The following is an 18,188-nucleotide window of genomic DNA, read 5'->3' as shown; positions in this document are numbered from 1 at the left end:
ACTTTGCACTAAAATGGACTTTGCTTTTTTGTTGTTTTAATTGTGTTCTTTCTTGTAAAAATTGTGTATAATTTATGTTTAGAACATAGAACAGTACATCACAGTACAGGCCCTTCGGCCCACGATATTTGGGCCGACCTATATAAACACCTGCTCTCTGATCAATCTAACCCTTCCCTCCTATACAGCCCATAACCCTCTTTTAAGTGTCCCTATTGTATCAGCCTCCACCACCACGCTCAGCAGAGCATTCCAGGCACCCACCACTCTTAATGTGTAAAAATCCTGCCTCTGACATCTCCCCTAAACTTTCCTCCTCTGACCTTGAACTGATGTCCTCTGGTATTGGCCATTGCTGCCCTGGGGAAAAATTGCTGGCTGTCCACTCTACCTATGCCCCTCATAATCTTATACACCTCTATCAAGTCATCTCTCATCCTGCATCATTCCAAAGAGAAAACCCCTAGCTCACTCAACCTTTCCTCATAAGACATGTAAAATTAAATTTATGTTTTTCTTGTGAATGCTGCTTATCTGATGCTATGTGCTTGTAATGCTGCTGCAAGTAAGTTTTTCATTGCACCTGTGCATACATGTACTCGTGCAGATGACAATAAACTCAATGTTGACTTTGAACTTTTGGTTGCATTACCAGATCAGCAATTGAAGGATCTGAGCTTATGAGTTCAAATCCCATCACAGCAGCTGGGAAATTTAAATTTAGCTACTTTAATTAATCTGGAATACAAAGTTAGTCCAGCAACAGTAACCACAAAATCACTACATTGTAATAATTAAAAAATCAGGTTCACATCTTACCCTGCCTGGCTTATATGTGACTCCAGACCCATAGCATATGGTTGGCTCTCAACTGTCCTCCAACAAGTCCCAGCAAGATACCCAGATAAGGGGCTCACATTCATGCCCACATCCCATGAGTCAATGAAAGAAGTTTTAGCATGGAATGAAAATCAAACAATTGGACTGGGGGAAAGGTGTATCCGTTGAACTGCAGTGGAGTTCCTGTGAAATTTTTAAAACTGTTTTCAGTGCCTGATCATCCCCTGGGAATGGAGATACTTTGGAAAGGAGCAGAGTTGGTATTAATGTTCAATGCCATCAAAGATTTGTACCACTCCGGTCACACAACCAAACCTTCAATTCTATCTCTAACTTGCTCCCAGACAATAGCCGGAGATATTTGATAAGCGCTCAGGGAGAGGAGAAATGTTTGGGATCCTTTTCAAATTTACAGCTGAAGATTTGAGGTAAGAGCCAAGGATTTAAATCTCCTAATATTTTGTCTTTAAATGAGTATTTTCCCCAGATCAAAAGCAGTATAAATTTCTCCATCCAAAGCTGAATGTTAGAAAATATGGACCTTCCGAAACTGAGATCAATTAATTTTTCTTGGATAAAGGTATCAAGGGATCTGGATTGAAAGCTGGTAATTCAAATTGAGAGCCTGCTTCTGTACACTGGGGTGGATCTTAATGGCAAATGCTGGAAATTCCACTGTGGACTGCTAGCATTTACCTCTACAAACAAGTCAAAATATCGATGCACGTATATCTGAGTATGGAAGTGGTGCATCTGTCTGTACGTTCTGTGATTAGACTCTACTTTGGTGCTTGCTGAGATTCTCCCACTTACCTGGGAGATCTGCTGTTGGATCCTGGGCCAAGTTGGTCAACACAGGACCTGCAAGTCCATTTGTCAATGAATGTTTATGGCAGATACTCAAGAATTGTTTGCTTAAGTGAGAGTAGTAATGCTTTTAAAGTTTTGTAAAGTGTTTTTAGATGACATTTATATTAAATGATTACACTGATTATCTGAGTTTTAATATTTTTAAACATCAAAACCTCCAGAAAATTCAAAATTTTCCCACAAACCTTTCCAGCTTTGACAGACATTAGCTGCCACACCTTCAGACACAAGAGCCCCAGCTGTGGCATTTCCTTGAGCCACTCAGTTGGGTCAAAGCATAACGCACTAACCTGGTTACACGTGTTGATCTCAGCCCCATTCTTTAAGTAGTCGAGGAGTTTGTCCAAGTTTCCAGATCGTGCGGCCCTGAGGAAACTGGTCGCAGCGTCTGCCTGAAAAGGAATAGAAAAACCAAGTGGTAGTTACAGATTTAGTAATTGTAGTTCACTGCTGTGCAGTAGTTGCACAATCCCCTGTACAGTGGAGCAAAAGCATAGCTGGCCAGAATACACTTTGTTCCTACAGTGCAGACAGGAACCTCCTAGAGTCAAGGACAACACAGTGATGCAGCCAGTAGAGCCACTGCATCGTAGTACCTGAGACCTGGGTTCAATTCTGACCTCCAGGTGCTGTCTGAGTGGAGTTTGTACGTTCTCCCTGTGACCACTGGGTGCTCCGTTTTCCTCCCACATCCCAAAGCCATGCAGTTCAGTACGTTGAGATTACAGGCCACTGTAATTTGTCCCTTGAGAGTAGTGGGTGGTAGAATCTGAGAGGAGTTGGTGAGAATGGGGAAGGGGGGGTGGGGGGGGGGGAAGTAAAAAAATGGGATTAATGTAGGATTAATGGTTCATAGTTTGCATGGACTAGGTGGACCAAAGGGTGTGCTTCCTTGCTTTATCTAGAATTCCAAAAACCCCAGCAATATTGCAGGGCTCTACAAACACAAATGAAGCCACTGGACTGAGGGACATCAGCATCCAGTAGCACAGGGTACCCAACACTAACACTTAAATGTGGAAGAGGTATATTGGGATTTGATGGAGCCATGCACAGATCATGCAGAATGTATGAAGGGAAGAATGAGGGAGATTGGGAGTTCCATGGTTTGAGATGTTCCAACAGAAGTGTAGGATGTCCGCTTGGTATTAAGGGAATCAAGGGATGTGTGGTTAGTGCAGGAAAATGATGCAAGATCAGCTATGAGCTTACGGAAAGGCAGAGCAGGTACAGGGAGCCAACTGACCTATTCCTGCTTTATTTCCTTTATCCTTGGAATGCCAACCTAAGGTTCAAAGCACCTAGGGTGGACTCTTTCCAATTTTTACAGTTGCACCATCCTATCCGGATGCATCACACCTTGGTATGGCAACTACTCTGCACAAGATTGCAAGAAATTTCAGGGAGTTGTGAAGGCAGCCCAGTCCATCACACAAACCAGCCTCCCCTCCACCGACTCCGTCTACACTTCCCGCTGCCTCGGAAAAGCAGCCAACATACTCAACGAACCCTCCCACCCTGGTCATTCTCTCTTCTCCCCCCTTCCATCAGGCAGAAGATACAAAAGCTTGAAAACAAGCACCATCAGGTTCAAGGACAGCTTCTATCCCACTGTTATAAGACTCTTGAACGGACCTCTTGTATGATAAAGATGAACTCTCGATCTCTCAATCTACCTCAGCATGACCCTTGCACTTTATTTGTCTACCTGCACTGCACTTTCTGTGTAACTGTTACAGTATATTCTGCATTCTGTTTTCTTTTTACTATCTCGATGTAATTAGATATGGCATGATCTGTCTGGATGGCATGCAAACAAAAGCTTTTCACTGTATCTCCGTACACATGACAATAATAAACCAATACATCAATGCTGCACTTAGAAGCTAAAATTCAATTCCTCTCTGATTTCCTACAGATAAAGAACTCTTACTCAAAATTCACTGTTCCTGCTGACTCTTACGTGAGTGTTCCAATGTGCTGTGGATATTCCAATGTCTAATGTCACCTGTTTTGGTACATAATCATCGCAATATTAATTTCTTGATTCCCACCTATAATCTCCCTGGCCTATCACTTCGAAGCCCTGTACTGAAACAATGATACCCAGTTCTGTGACTGCTTTCCTGTGCTCTCCCATTTTCCCTCTATCAATACCTTCTCTCCACACTTCCAATAGTTTTTGACTTGTCTTTTCTAGCAAGCTTAAACTTAAGTCATGCTTTGCACAATGGCCCTCCTCACCTTATCCAGCTGAGATGTGCTCATCCCTTTGTAGGCTAGGCTGCCAGATGTCGAGAAACCAATACTGCAAGTCAGGCTGGACAAGCAGGTTCAATGAAGATGTGCTGAGGCATGGGAAGTGTGCACATTTGTTGCCCCGGTGTCAAATTTCATTCATAAAATGTTTCTTGCTATTTTTCAGTTTGAGTAAATGTGGTAAATCGTGTGGGCAGCATCGACCGATAACATGTTACACTGAGTGAATGAAGGATAAGCAAGGTGACAGAGTGGAATGATGACATGGCTGTTAGATTGCTGAGCCTTGCCCGACAGACAGAGCTCCTTATTTCTTCTACCTCCTCCTTCTCCACAGAAGCTTTTGGGTTGCTGGGAAGCTCTTAAAACCATTCTACTCCCCGTTGCAAATTTAGATTTACAAGCAGGAAGATCTGCACAGGTCAGGTCCAGGGCTATTCATACCAGCAAGAAGGGTATACCTTTGTACATTGACCAGCAGTTTAATATCAAGGCTGCAGCTAATGAAGAGACCATGACCAGCAAGTGCGGAGAGTCATATACCCTGCCATACCTCCAGCTCATTGGTTGATGCTGTGTTGTCAATAAATAATCTGTAATAAGTATGAAGTACATCCAGGGCTAAGCAGACATTAACGATACAAAACTATATCCCCAGTGCACTCTGTCAGGGAAGGGGGGAGGATTGAGAGACCAAGTTACTTGTAGAGTTTTCCCCACACATCCTGTACAACAGGGGCTTGTGATTTGCTTGCATGATGGCCCGCCAATAAGATTAGAGCTTCAAGCTTACCTCTGTCCAAGGGCAAAACTTGTTCCTGACAATTACTTACTCTTAGTCATTCAAGTTCAAGTTTATCACGGGCATACATACCCAGGGTATAAATACCATAAAGATTAGCTTTTTGCCGCAGCAGCACAATGCATTACAACCATGACAAACATAAATTACATAAACTTAAATTAACATAAGTTATACATAACGTACACGACACAATAAACAAAAATTCACATAAGGATATTACTGCAAGTTGAGGGAACTATAGTCTAAGGTAGAATTAGGGTTTTTCAGGTCGGTTCAAGAACCTGACAGCAGTGGGGAAGAAGCTGTTGTTGAACCTTGAGGTGTGGGTCTTCAGGCTCCTGCACCTCCTGCCTGATGGCAGCATCGAGAAAAGGGCACGGCCTGGATGGTGGGGGTCCTTAATGATGGATACTGCCTTCCTGAGACATCGCCTCTTTTTGATGTCCTCGATGGTGGGGAGAGCTGTAAATATGCACATACTTACCTCATCACTGAGTCATACAAACTTACCACACATGTGAATCAGGAACAGAAGTGGGTCACTTGGTCTCTCGAGCTTGGTCTGCCATTTAATAAGGTCAGGGCTGATCTGATTGTAACCCCAGTTCTGCATTCCTGTCTACTCATGGCAACCTTTCGTATCCCCTACCCCTGCCCTTGCTTATCAAGAATCTGTCTATTTCTGCCCTAAAAACATTCAAATACTCTGCTTCCACTGGCCTTTGAGGGAGAGAGTTCCAAAGACTCACAACACTCAGAGAAAATATTTCATCTCACTTGTCTTCAATGGTTGACCTGTTTTTGTTTTAAACACTGATTTCTAAATTTTAGTTCTAGATTCTCCTACAAGTGAAGCCCAACTTCCTTACTTTTGTATTCAATTCCCCTAGCAATAAATGATACCATTTTGTTAAGACTTCCTAATTAATTGCTGCACCTACAATACAAGCCCTTGTGAATCGTGCACTGGGACACCCAGATCCCTCTGAACCTCAGAGCTCTGCAATCTCTCACTATTTAGATAAAATGCTTCTTTATTTTTCCCTGCCAATATGGACAATTGCACAGTTTCACACATAAACCTTCATTTGCCACATCTTTGCCCACTCACTTCACCTATCTATATATTCCTTTGTAAGCTTGTCACAAATTACTTTCCTAACAGTTCACCTACAGGCTCCCACACCCATTTGGTTCTGGTTCCATCTCCCCTAATGGTACCTATTATCACCCACTTTACCTACCAGATTCCAGCACTAGTGTCCCTTAGTGTTCCTGCTTCTGTCCCTACAGCAGCTGTCTCCAGGCTTCTCACTCCCCTGCTCCCACCTCACTCCCTCTGCCTCTCATTTTTTTCCCTCTTCGTCTGCTTCCATCTCTCATTCACCCTCCTGCCGACTCCACCCCCCCTCCCCTCCCCAGCACCACCTGCCTGTCACCTTACACCCCTCCTCAGTCCACCAATCACCTCAGGCTCCTGTCTCACCACTCCCCTCCTCCTCTTTATAGCAGCCACCTCCCCTCTCCGCTGTCAGTCCTGGTGCAGGGCTTCGACCCGAAACATCGACAATCCCTCTTCCCCAACAGATGCTGCTCGACCTGCTGAGTTCCTCCAGCAGATTGTTCTCTGGTCCATATTCCAGTTTCTGCAGTCTCTTGCATCTCCATCTTACCTTCCCACGTTTGTGCTGTCAGAAAATTTAGCATCCGTGCCTTCAGTTATTTATAAAAATTGTAAAAAGTTGAGGCCGCTGCACTGATTCCTGAGGCATACTACTCATTACATTTTGCTAACAATAAAAAGGTCCATTTATGCTTAGTTTTCTCTTAGCCAGTCAATCTTCTATTGATGTCAGTATGTTACCTCCTAAACCATGAGCCTTTACTTCCAGCAATAACATTTGATGCGGTACCTTATCAATTGCCTTCTGAAAATCCAAGTACATTACGTCCATTGGTTCCCCATTATCCACAGCACTTGTTAGTTCTTCAAAGAACTTCTATAAATTGGCCAAGTGTGATTTCCCTTTCATAAAACCCTGATCATCTTTCAAAATAAACAGAGCGGGTGTCTGGTTTTCAGAGGCTTTTGACAGCCTGAGGTTACACTTGAATTGAGCAAATTCAGCACCACTAACATGATCAAAGACCCCTCCTACCCCATACATTCTCTCTTCTCCCCCCTTCCATTGGGCAGGAGATACAAAAGATTGAAAACACACACTGCCAGGCTCAAGGACAGCTTCAATCCCACTGTTATAAAGTATTGTGTTAGTTCTGGTTGCCTCATTATAGAAGGGATGTGGAAGCTTTAGAGAGGGTTCAGAGGAGATTTACCAGGATGTTGCCTGGATTAGAGAGCATGTCTTATGAGGATAGGTTAAGCGAGCTAAGGCTTTTCTCTTTGGAGAGAAGGAGGTTGAGAGGTGACTTGATAGAGGTATACAAGATGATAAGAGGCATAGATCGAGTGGACAGTCAGAAACTTTTTCCCAGGGCGACAATGGCTAACACGAGGGACATAATTTTAAGCTGACTGGAGGAAGGTGTAAGGGGAATGCACTGGCAGCAGAGGTTGTGGGGGCAAATACATTAGGGACATTTAAGAGACTCTTAGATAGACACATGAATGATAGAAAAATAGGGGGCTATGTGGGAGGGAAGGGTCAGATAGATCTTAGAGCAAGATAAAATGTCAGCACAACATTGTGGGCCAAAGGGCCTGTACTGTGCTGTAGTGTTCTATGTACTCTTGAATGGACCTCTTATATGATAAAGATGAACTCTTGATCTCTCAATTTACCTTGTCATGGCCCTTGCTCCTTAATTGTCCATCTGCACTGCACTTTCTGTGTAACTGTTACACTATATTCTGATTCTGTTTACTACCCCAATGTAATTTTCTGTGGCACGATCTGCCTGGATGGCACGCAAACAAAAGTTTTCACTGTATCTCAGTACATCTGATAATAATAAACCAATACACCTATGCTGCACTTAGAAGCTAAAATTCATTTCCTCTCTTATCTCACTATATCCTGCATTCTGCTTTTGCTTTTCCCTTTGTACTACCTTGATGCACTTATCTTTTGGAATGATCTACATGGATGGCTTGCAAAACAAAGTTTTTCACTGTGACAATAATAAACCAATTACATTTAGTGGCATCCGTATCCTCAGCTAACCCGACAAGCTGCAAGGTCCAAGCACGAGGCCAGCAACTTCATCCTAACAAGACCAGCTGACCAACCCAGCGTGGCACAGGCAACAGGACCCTTGCTACAGGGCGTGACAAATGAGCAGAAAAAAACTGCCTGCAATAACGGACAAAACCAGGAGAGGCAAGAGTGGTCGTTCAATTATCCTTGGGAGTTGAAGAGTGTTGTAAGAGATTGCCCCAGGTGATTAGAGGCCGAGATTGTGACAGCATTGTGAACTGCGAAGAGGATTGTGATAAACTGTAGCGGGGTATAAAACAGCTGGTTGAATGGACAGACATGTGGCAGATGAAGTTTAATGCGGAGGAACATGAGGTGGTGCATTTTGATAAATAGAATGGAGAGAGGCAATCTGGACAAAAGGGAGAGTTCTGCGAGGGTGGAGGATCAGAGGTAGCTGGCAAATAAGTACAGAAATCACTGAAAGTGACAGGTTGAGAATATGGTTCATAAGGTATACATAATTCTGGGCTTTAACAATAGAGACACAGGGTACAAAGGCAGAGAAGTTATGCTGAACTGGTTATAAAACCCTGATCTGGCCTCATCTGGAGGACTGTGTTCAGTTCTGGCCACCACATTAAAGGAAGGATGGGAACATATTAAGAGAGGACCCAGAAAGGACTTACAAGAACAATTGCTGAGATGACGGACAAGGAGACATTAGAGAGGTTGGGACTGTTTGCTTTGGGGGAGAGAAGGCTACGGAAAGACCTGACAGAAGTGCATAGAATGGTGAGGGGTCTAGAGAGTGGGGGGCTGTTCTCTTTTCTCACTGGTGGAGAGGTTGAGGATCAAAAATCACATGTAATAAAATAAAGGCAAAGAGAATTAAGAGTGACATGATGTAAAACTTTTTTATTTTATGCAGTGCAGATGTGGGGGAAGAGATGGAATTGGGTAAATACATGACGGAGAAAAACTTGCAAGGCACAGTAGCATGGTGGTTAGCGCGGCACTATTACAGCACCAGCGATTGGGGTTCAATTCCCGTTGCTGTCTGTAAGGAGTTTGTACGTTCTCCCTTCTCTGCATGGGTTTGCTCCGGGTGCTCCGGTTTCCTCCCACATTGCAAAGACGTACGGGTAGGTTAATTTGGATTTAAAATGGGCAGCGTGGACTCGTTGGGCCGGAAGGGCCTGTTACCATGCTGTAAATAAAATTAAAATTTAAAAAAAAATTAGAAAGGGCTGGTGGATGGAACTAGAGAGTTACTCTAGGAGAGAGCTGAGTGGATATGAATGGGCTGAAATGGCCTCCTTCTGTGCTGTAACCATGCTGTGATTGCACAAGAGGTGCAGCCCGTAAAAGGAATGGGGCATTGACTTCTTTTATTATTGTATGCTTCCTCAGAGGAGTGGATATGTGATATGACCCATCTCTGCACATTGCCACATATTTCAATTCAGCATTCCTCCCTCTGCAATTCCCCACTAAATGCAAAACGTATACCTCATTCTGTGGAACTTCCGCTGTGTGGCTCCTGCTTTATTGACTGTCAGGAAGAATGACCTGCTATCAGTGTATGTGTGCCAGTGAGGAATTCCAACTACGTGGATGTGTGGGCTGAGGGCTATTTCTATTCTCACTGCCCTATATTTAGACATCATGTGTCAAAGCATTGCAGAGTGTGCTGCCTTAGTCACACATTTCCACAGCAGCTCAGTGAACTCATTGGAAGGGCTTGCAGAAAACAGTACTACAGGTTTGGAGGTATCCCAGCCATAAATAAAACCAATACAAGAACATGAGGAACAGGAGCAGGAGTAGGTCATTGACACTCCACCATTCAATGAGATCCTGGCCAATATTTTGCCTCAGCATCATTCTCCTGCACTAACCCCATATCTTTTAATATATTATCTTGAATATGCTGGTACTGAGTCTCTGCAGCTCTCTTGGGTCGAAAATTCCAAAGATTCACCACGCTCTGGGTGAAGAAATTTCTGCTCATCTCAGCCCTGAATGGTCAAACCCTTATTTTCAGACTGTGTTCTCCAATCAGAGGCAACATCATTCCTATATTTACCCTGTCAAGCCTTATAAAAACTTTCCAGATTTCATTCAGATCACCTCTTATTCTAAACAAAGAAATTAGAGTCCAGACTGTCTTATCTGTCTTCAGATGACAAATATATCCTTGAATCAATCTTCTGAACCATCACTGCACCAATGCTAACCCTGTTATATCCTTCCTGGCGTAGGGTGACCAGACTTGGCCACAATGTTCCAGATGCAGTCTCACTAGGACAATATATAATCACAGTGAGACGTTGTACTCTGGTACTCAAGTCCCGCTGCTATAAAAAGCTCATGACTGTGTGGCTAAGGACAGCTCAAATGCAGTCTATAAATTCACCAATGGCACCATTGTTGGTAGAATCTCAGATGGCAATGAGGAGGGGTACAGAAGTGAGATAGATCAGCTGGCTGAGTGGTGTCACAACAACAACCTCGCACTCAACGTCAGTAAGACCAAGGAATTGATTGTGGACTTCAGGAAGGGGAAGTCGGGAGAACACACACCAGTCCTTATTGAAGAGTCACTGGTGGAAGGGTGAACAGCTTCAAGTTCCTGGGTGTCAACATCTCAGAGGATCTATCCTGGGTCCAACACATTGATGCAATCATGAAGAATGCATGCCAGCAGCTCTACTTCATTAGAGAGTTTGAGGAAATTTGGTATGTCACCAAAGATTCTTTAAAAATTTCTACAGGTGTACAGTGGAGAGCATTCTGACATTCTGACTGGTTGCATCACAGCCTGGTATGGAGGCTCAAATGTGCAGGATCACAAGAGGCTGCAAAGGGTTGTAGGCTCAGCCAGCTCCATCATGGGCACAACCCTCCCCACCACTGAGGACATCTTCAAGAGGTGGTGCCTCAAGAAAGCAGCATCCATCTTTAAGGACGCTTCCCATCCAGGACATGCCCTCTTCCTGATACTACCATTGGGGAGGAGGTACAGGAGCCTGAAGACCCACACTCAACGATTTGGGAACATCTTCTTCCCTTCCGCCATCAGATTTCTGAACGGTCCATGAACATTATGTCGTTATTCCTTTTTTTTTGCACTATTTGTTTATTTTTGTAATTGACATTAATTTTATGTCTTTGCACTGTACTGCTGCCGCGAAACAACAAATTTCACATCGTATAAGTCAGTGATAATAAATCTGATTCTGAGCTAACACACTGTTTACCTTCCCAACTGTTTATTGTGAATTAACTTTCAGTGGTTCAGGAATAAGGATCCCCAGGTCCTTCTGAACACCAACACTTTTCAATCACTCACCATTTAAAAAAAAAATCTGCATTTCCACTTTTTCTACCAAGTGCATCATCTCACATTTTCCTCATTATATTTCATCTGCCACATCTTCACCCAGTGACTTACCCTGCCTACATCCACCAAAGCCTCTCTGCATCCACCTCACAACCCGCACAAACATCCTGCTTCGTATCATCGGCAAACGTGGATATTTTGCACTTGGTCCCCTCATACAAATCATTGGTAGTGAACAGCTGAGGCCCCAGCACCCCACTTGCTCCATCACAAGAAGGATGTGGAGGCTTTGGAGAGGGTGTAGAAGAGATTTACTAGGGTGCTGTCTGGATTTTCAAGCATATGCTATAAGGAGAAGTTGGACAAACTTGGGTTTTTTTTTCCCCGGAGCAACGGAAGCTGAGGGGAGACCTGATAGAAGCTTATGAGACATAGATAGAATATCCCTTTCCCCAGTATCTTTTTCCCCTGGGTAGAAATGTCAAATCCTAGAGGACAAGCATTTAAGGTGAGAGGGGGCAAGTTCAAAGGAGATGTGCAAAGTGGCAAGTTTTTTTTTTACACACAGAGTGGTGGGTGCCTGGAATGTGCTGCCAGGGGTGGTAGTGGAGGCAAATCCAATAGAAGCATTTAAAAGGCTCTTAGACAGGCACGTGAATGTGCAAAGAATGGAGGGGTATGGACATTGTGTAGGCAGAAGGGATCAGTTCAATTAGGCATTTAGTTTGCCACAACATTGTGGGCTGAAGGGCCTGTTCCTATGCTGTACTGTTCTATGTTCCAGTCACCTAACCCAATAAAGACCGATTTAGCCCTACTCTCCATTTTTTTGTCTATTAATCAAGCCTAAAACCATCAAGTTGATGCTGGCTCACAGAGAAATTTCATTTCCCATTTTCCCTGTAATCTTTTCTCCCCACATTCCCATCCACTCCCCCCAGATCCCACCACTCAGCCACACACATGGCAACTTACTCTGGGCAATTAACTGACCGACCTGCACATCTTAGGATGCAGGTGGAAACCAGAACACCTGGAGGAGACACACAAGGTCACAGGGAAAACTTGCAAACTCCACACGGTCAGCACCAGAGGTCAGGACTGAACCGGAGTCAGTGGACCCATGAGGCAGCAACTCTACTTGCTGCGTCACCGTGCAGCCCCAATTTTCTGTGTTGGCAATAAATGACGCAAGCACTCCCACCATGGCTTTGGCTCTCCCAGAACCTGTTGACTACCCTGGCATAACCAAGCCAGTCACAATTAGGTGTAGCACACCATAAAAGGGCATGTGAAAAACTTGTGGAGCCAATGACAATGATTAAACACATGTTGTCTCACACTTTGGTGTCCATCGCATTTGTCAGGTTGTCCAAAACACAAAACTCTACCATAATTCATACTGGATTCATTGTACATATTGATCCTTCTTTGGATGAAAAGCAGTTTCCTGCTAACTGTTGTAAAATGGCCTTTTATTAGGTGAAACAACCAATCTGCTGGAAGAACTCAGTGGGTCGAGCAGAATCTGTGTGAGGAAAGGAACTGTCGACGTTGACACTTCCTTTCCTCCCACAGATGCTGTTCGACCCGCTGAGTTCTTCCAGCAGATTGGTTGTTGCTCCAGGTTCCAACATCTGCATTCTCTTGTGTCTCCTTTTATTAGGCTGAACTTCTGCCCCTCAGTTCTACCCCTATAACCTTGTTCTAAAACTCCTCCACACCAGAAGTGCGCTCAATCCTGGCTTCAACATCCTCCTAACAGGAGATCCATGGTGTCACGGGGGATAAAAGAGGTCTTGCATAAAACATGCACAAAGAACTCCCCTCTGCTTGTTCTGCCATTGCTAAGTGAGGGGAGGGTGTGGGGAGGTTTCAGATGGACTAGAGGGAGGGCTGGTCTGGTGGGGAGGGGTGTGGGGTTACTGAGGAAATGTTGGGAGGAAGGAGAGAGGGGGCAGGTCGCAATTGGCTGTTGGTAGGGATTGGGGTTTGAGGGTGACATGTTGGAGGAGTTGTGGGGTTGTATTTATTTTGCACCAGCTACCCTTATTAAGACCACAAGACGAGAGACCGTAAGACATAGGAGCAGAATTAGGCCATTCAGCCCATCGAGTCTGCTCTGCAATTGGTAATACAGAGGCCGACACAGCAGATCTGCTAAACGTTGAGAGGGAGCTTTAACACAGAACCTTCCTGAAGTGCTACACAGGTGAGGAATGGAACAAAAAGCAGTTCCCATTCTAACGGTAAAGAGAGACGGCAGGAGGCAAGGAATCAAGGCAGCAAAAAGCTCCGTTATTCAGACCAGATCTGGGAGGGGAGTCAGGTCCAGAGCAAAAGTTGAGCATCTGAAACAATTTTATAAAGCAAAACAAGATGAAACCGGTAGCTTACAACTTGGCAGCATGAACATTGAATTCTCCAACTTCCGGTAACTGCTCCCCCTCTGTCCTATTTTTTCCCCTCTGTCCTCCTGGTTCACCTGGCCACCATCTCCACGTTTTCCCCTCCCCCACTCTCTCCACCTGCCCATCACCAACACCTTCCTCCCACTGGGTCCCCCCCACCCTCACTGTTCCCATCTGCCCTCCCCACTTCCCTTATTTGATTCCATGTTCCACCTTCCCCTCCTATCAGATTCCATCATCTTCAGCCCTTTGTTACCTCCACCCATCACCTCCCAGCTTCTTACGCTATTCCCAATTTCCCCTCCCCCGTCTGCCTATCAACCCCCCCCCCCCCCACCTGGATCCACCTATCGCTTGCCAGCTCTTGCTCCACCCCTTCCACTCATCTCTTTATACTGGCTATCTCCCCTCTATCTTTCAGTCCAGAACAAGGGTCTCAATCCAAGACATCTATTTGCCTCCACAGATGCTGCCTAACCCGTTGAATTCCTCCAGCTTTTTTGTGTGTTGCTCCAGATTCCAGCATCTGCAGTTTCTTGCATCTCCAAGGTGAAACTGGTGACCATCTAGTATCTGGATGCTTTTACTTTTAATTGACCAATAAATTGATGTCAAATGCATTTAGGCTATAGAATGCTCTCCATGAGATTTGCACTGTGCAGGCAGTCTCCGGGTTATGTTAGGGTTCCGTTCCAGAGAACTGTCCGTAGTCCAATTTCTCTGTAATTCATAAATGTCCATTTTATGTAGAACAGTACAGTACTGGAACAGGCCCTTCAGCCCACAATGTTGTGCCAATCATGATGCCAAAGGAAACTAACCCCATGTCATTCAACAGCTATCCATATCATATCACTGTGCTTGAGACAATTCTTTCATTTCACTGAATAATCACCCCAGCACTATCCATTATTCAACTAAATGGAATATATATTGTATCCAAATATTAAAGAACACAATGAAACATTTTATTATTATTACTACTACTGGCATGAAAAATGCTTTAAAAATGTATGGGAGACTTTGCTTAAAGTCGGATTTTCGTAAGTCAGGTCATTCATAGCCCAGGGAATCTGTGTTACAATTCTGAATGCTGACTCTCCAATACAATTGTTTTATGGTTCCTGCTCCATTGAGGGTGGAGAAGGCATCTCAGTGAAGAACATAAGAAACAGGAGCAGGAGGAGGTCATCTGGCCCGTCGAGCCTGCTCTGCCATTCAATAAGATCATGGCTGATCTGGCCGTGGACTCAGCTCCACCTACCTGCCTTTTCCCTATAACCCTTAACTCCGCTACTGTGCAAAAATCTATCTAACTGTGTCTTAAATATATTTAATGAGGTAGCCTCCACTGCATCCCTGGGCAGAGAATTCCACAGATTCACTGCTCTTTGGGAAAAGCAGTTTCTCCTCATCTCCATCCTAAATCTATAAACCTATTCCTGGAATCTTCAGGGTACGTCCCCTAGTTCCAGTCTCACCTACCAGTGGAAACAACTTTCCTGCCTCTATCTTATCTGTCTCTTTCATAATTTTTATATGTTTCTATAAGATCCCCTCTCATTCTTCTGAATTCCAGTGAGTATGGTCCCAGGTGACTCAATCTCTCCTCGTAGGCTAACCCCCTCATCTCTAGAATCAACCTGGTGAACCTCCTCTGCACCACTTCCAAAGCCAGTATATCTTTTCTAAGGTGCTGAGATAGAACACACAATACAGAATCTTCTGCAGATGAATGGCTTGCTGACTTGTAAGCTTACAGTTGCACTGGACTCTCTTGGGATAAGTATGGACCAATACATAGCTTGTGGGGAAACATTCCACAGGGTAAATCTGTGGCTATGGTACACAGGTACCTTAGGATACATCGAGGGACCCTGGAGCTCAGGGCAAGTGGGGGTGGGATAGGGGTTGTGGAAGAAGGCAATCTGGTCTTCAGTACCATTGGTATATCTGTACATGTTTTAAAGTGAGCTGTAACAATTTAATTGAAAAAACGGAGCTTCTTCCAACACCCTTCCTTAATGAACAGTCTTTGATCTAATAAACATAAGTTATGGTTCCCTCTCCAATACAGAAACAACATAAACCAGTCACTTGAAAATGCATTGGAACTCTCCGAGCTAACTTACATTATTACATTCTTTCTTGATCACACCTGTGGGCTAGAATTTAAGGCAAGACCAAGACATTAAAAGGATAACTTGCTAACTGATATTCAAAATGCCATCAGCACAGATCCAAGCTCTAAATCTGTCAGATCTGAGTTCATATTTCCTAATGATGAAATCTCAGGATTGCATTCATTCACTCAGATCTAAGCTGATCTGACACTTTCTCCATTATCATTGATTCTTCAGAGCTCACAATATTATCTTCAGTTCAATGTTACCCATGAAAACACCGCAGAAAGATCATATTTTTAATATACCATTGATACAATCATTCACGAAATTATAACTGGATTTCCTGTACCAATGTGTGCAGCCATTCTTGGGTTGATTCCTGCAACAACTGGTTAGTCACTACGGTAATGCAGATAATTTAGTGAAGCAGCACATGATAACATCACAGACTCCACTGATTCTGAAAATCACAAGACCTGCACTGACTATACTGGAATCCAGCCCAAACTAAGGGAGACAAGTCTGTGCTGTCAGTTAACAGTGAAAGACTTGCATCCATAAACTCAGGCCATGCATAACCCATTTCAAGAGTGTATAAAATAAAAAGATGTCCATGACGTGGTAATAACTGCTAATAATGTGAGACAGGGAATGGAACTGGGGGTAGGTCTGGGAACAAGAGTGGGACTAGGACTCTTCCCAGACAGTGTTCTTAATTCTGCTGCATACAGCTATGGGGATTGGCATCAGACAGGGACAATGACTGGTACTGGGAACTCCCCAAATATTACATTTAATTCCGCTGCTTACAACTGCAGGCACAGAAAATGTTACTACCCCTGTCAGTCACACAGAGGGGTTCAGAGAATGGGGAAAGTCAGCTGTCACAGTACAATGGGCAATTTCAATGATTGAAATTTATGTCTGACTGGTGGCGGATGGAAAGCAAAATCCTGCAGGTGCTGCAAGTCTGAAAGGATTCAGAAAATGCCTGGTAACGTGTGGTGAGAGAAAAACAAAGAATATTTCAGGTCCAGACTTTCATCAGATCTGGTGAAAGATTATCAAACAGGAGCATTGACCCTGCTTCTCTCTCTACAGGTGCTGCTTGACAGTTTTGTGCCCGGAGAGAGCTTGATCCTTACAATAGGCAGCTAAAGTGAAAGAGTTCTGATCTCCACTCACCCTGAACACAAACATAAAGAAGCAGTAGAAATGAAAAACAAATCCAAAGTTACATTTGTCAGTGGCTTCAAGCAACAGAATTAAATATATCAATTGGGAAGGTTGCAATATTTTGACAGAAGCCAAATACTTCAACAGAACAGCGCATTTGCAAGGTAGTTGAATGAGCACCTTCCTAGACATTCGTTCAGGGTCACAGATTTCTTGCTTCCACCCAGTCCTGTGGGTTCGGAGGTGGCCACTGTGGGATCTGCAGTCGCTGCCACAGATGGGGCAGGAGCCGTTTGATGGAGAGTGGATGGGGAGTGTGAGAGGTTCTGCCATTTTTTCTGGGCTACTGTGTGCTCAGTGAATGAAACATTCAGCGCCTCCTCTATTGCTCCTTCTCATTTTGAACAGTCAGAGTTGGGTTGTTGACCTGTGAGAGAATGCTGACGTTGGTTTTCTTACCCTTCCAACTTGGAGGGTTTTGCAGAAGGAGCATCTGTGACACCTTTTTGGTGCTGCCACCAGTAGTTCGTGTCTCCAAAGCACGCAGGATGGCAGGGATCACTGCTATCCAGTAGACCATCGGTTTAATGCCGGGTTTGAAGTCTTGCTGTTCAAGCACTGTTGCTAAGATGGCCAGTCTACCCCTGCTCTACACCACCTCCCCCTGAAGATCAAGAACATGGGGAAATTGGAGCTGGAATAGGTCACCTGGCCCCTCGAACCTGCCCTGCCATTCAATACTATCATGGTTGATCTGTCCAATGTCTCAGCTCATCTTCCTGCTTCGGTCAATTCCATGATCTTCCAAAAATTTATCTCCCTCCACAATGGGATGCTGGAAAATGAAAGTCACTCCCCATATCATGGGAGCCACCTCACAGCAAAGGCGTTCATCAACGACTGAAATTCACCACCACCTCTACTTTGTAGCAAAGCCTTTGTCCACTTGAGGAAGAGAGTGTTTGAAGATCTGGCATGGCTTCCCAGGCAGCAATGATCCCTATGCTACCGTGAGAGGTCCAAGAAGATTGCAAGAAAGACACGTGGGATAAGAATGCCGACAATCCCTGGGGTATCACATTTAACCGCTGTTCAGATCCATTCCAAAGGCAAGTAAAACTTGCAAATAAATGAAAACAAAGTCTCTTTAATTAGACCCCTTTTGTGTGCTGAGTAGTGTAGCGGTTAGCGTAATGC

The 18,188-nt window shown here is 44.2% G+C and overlaps 1 protein-coding gene across 8 annotated transcripts in view; it reads right to left on the bottom strand.

Annotated features, from left to right (window-relative positions):
* LOC127584319 (ankyrin-1-like) overlaps positions 1-18,188 on the bottom strand; it is a 329,079-nt gene that overhangs the window by 149,647 nt on the left and 161,244 nt on the right. For 7 of the 8 annotated variants that reach the window (XM_052041013.1, XM_052041016.1, XM_052041021.1 and 4 more), the window contains exon 2: positions 2,001-2,102. In XM_052041013.1, coding sequence (XP_051896973.1) covers positions 2,001-2,102 — 102 coding nt within the window. The remainder of the gene's footprint in view (positions 1-2,000; positions 2,103-18,188) is intronic. The other variant, XM_052041019.1, reaches the window with a different exon arrangement.

Source organism: Pristis pectinata, chromosome 29 (assembly GCF_009764475.1).
Source record: "Pristis pectinata isolate sPriPec2 chromosome 29, sPriPec2.1.pri, whole genome shotgun sequence".
Taxonomy (NCBI): Eukaryota; Metazoa; Chordata; class Chondrichthyes; order Rhinopristiformes; family Pristidae; genus Pristis; species Pristis pectinata.
This window is presented reverse-complemented; position numbering and strand designations above follow the sequence as displayed.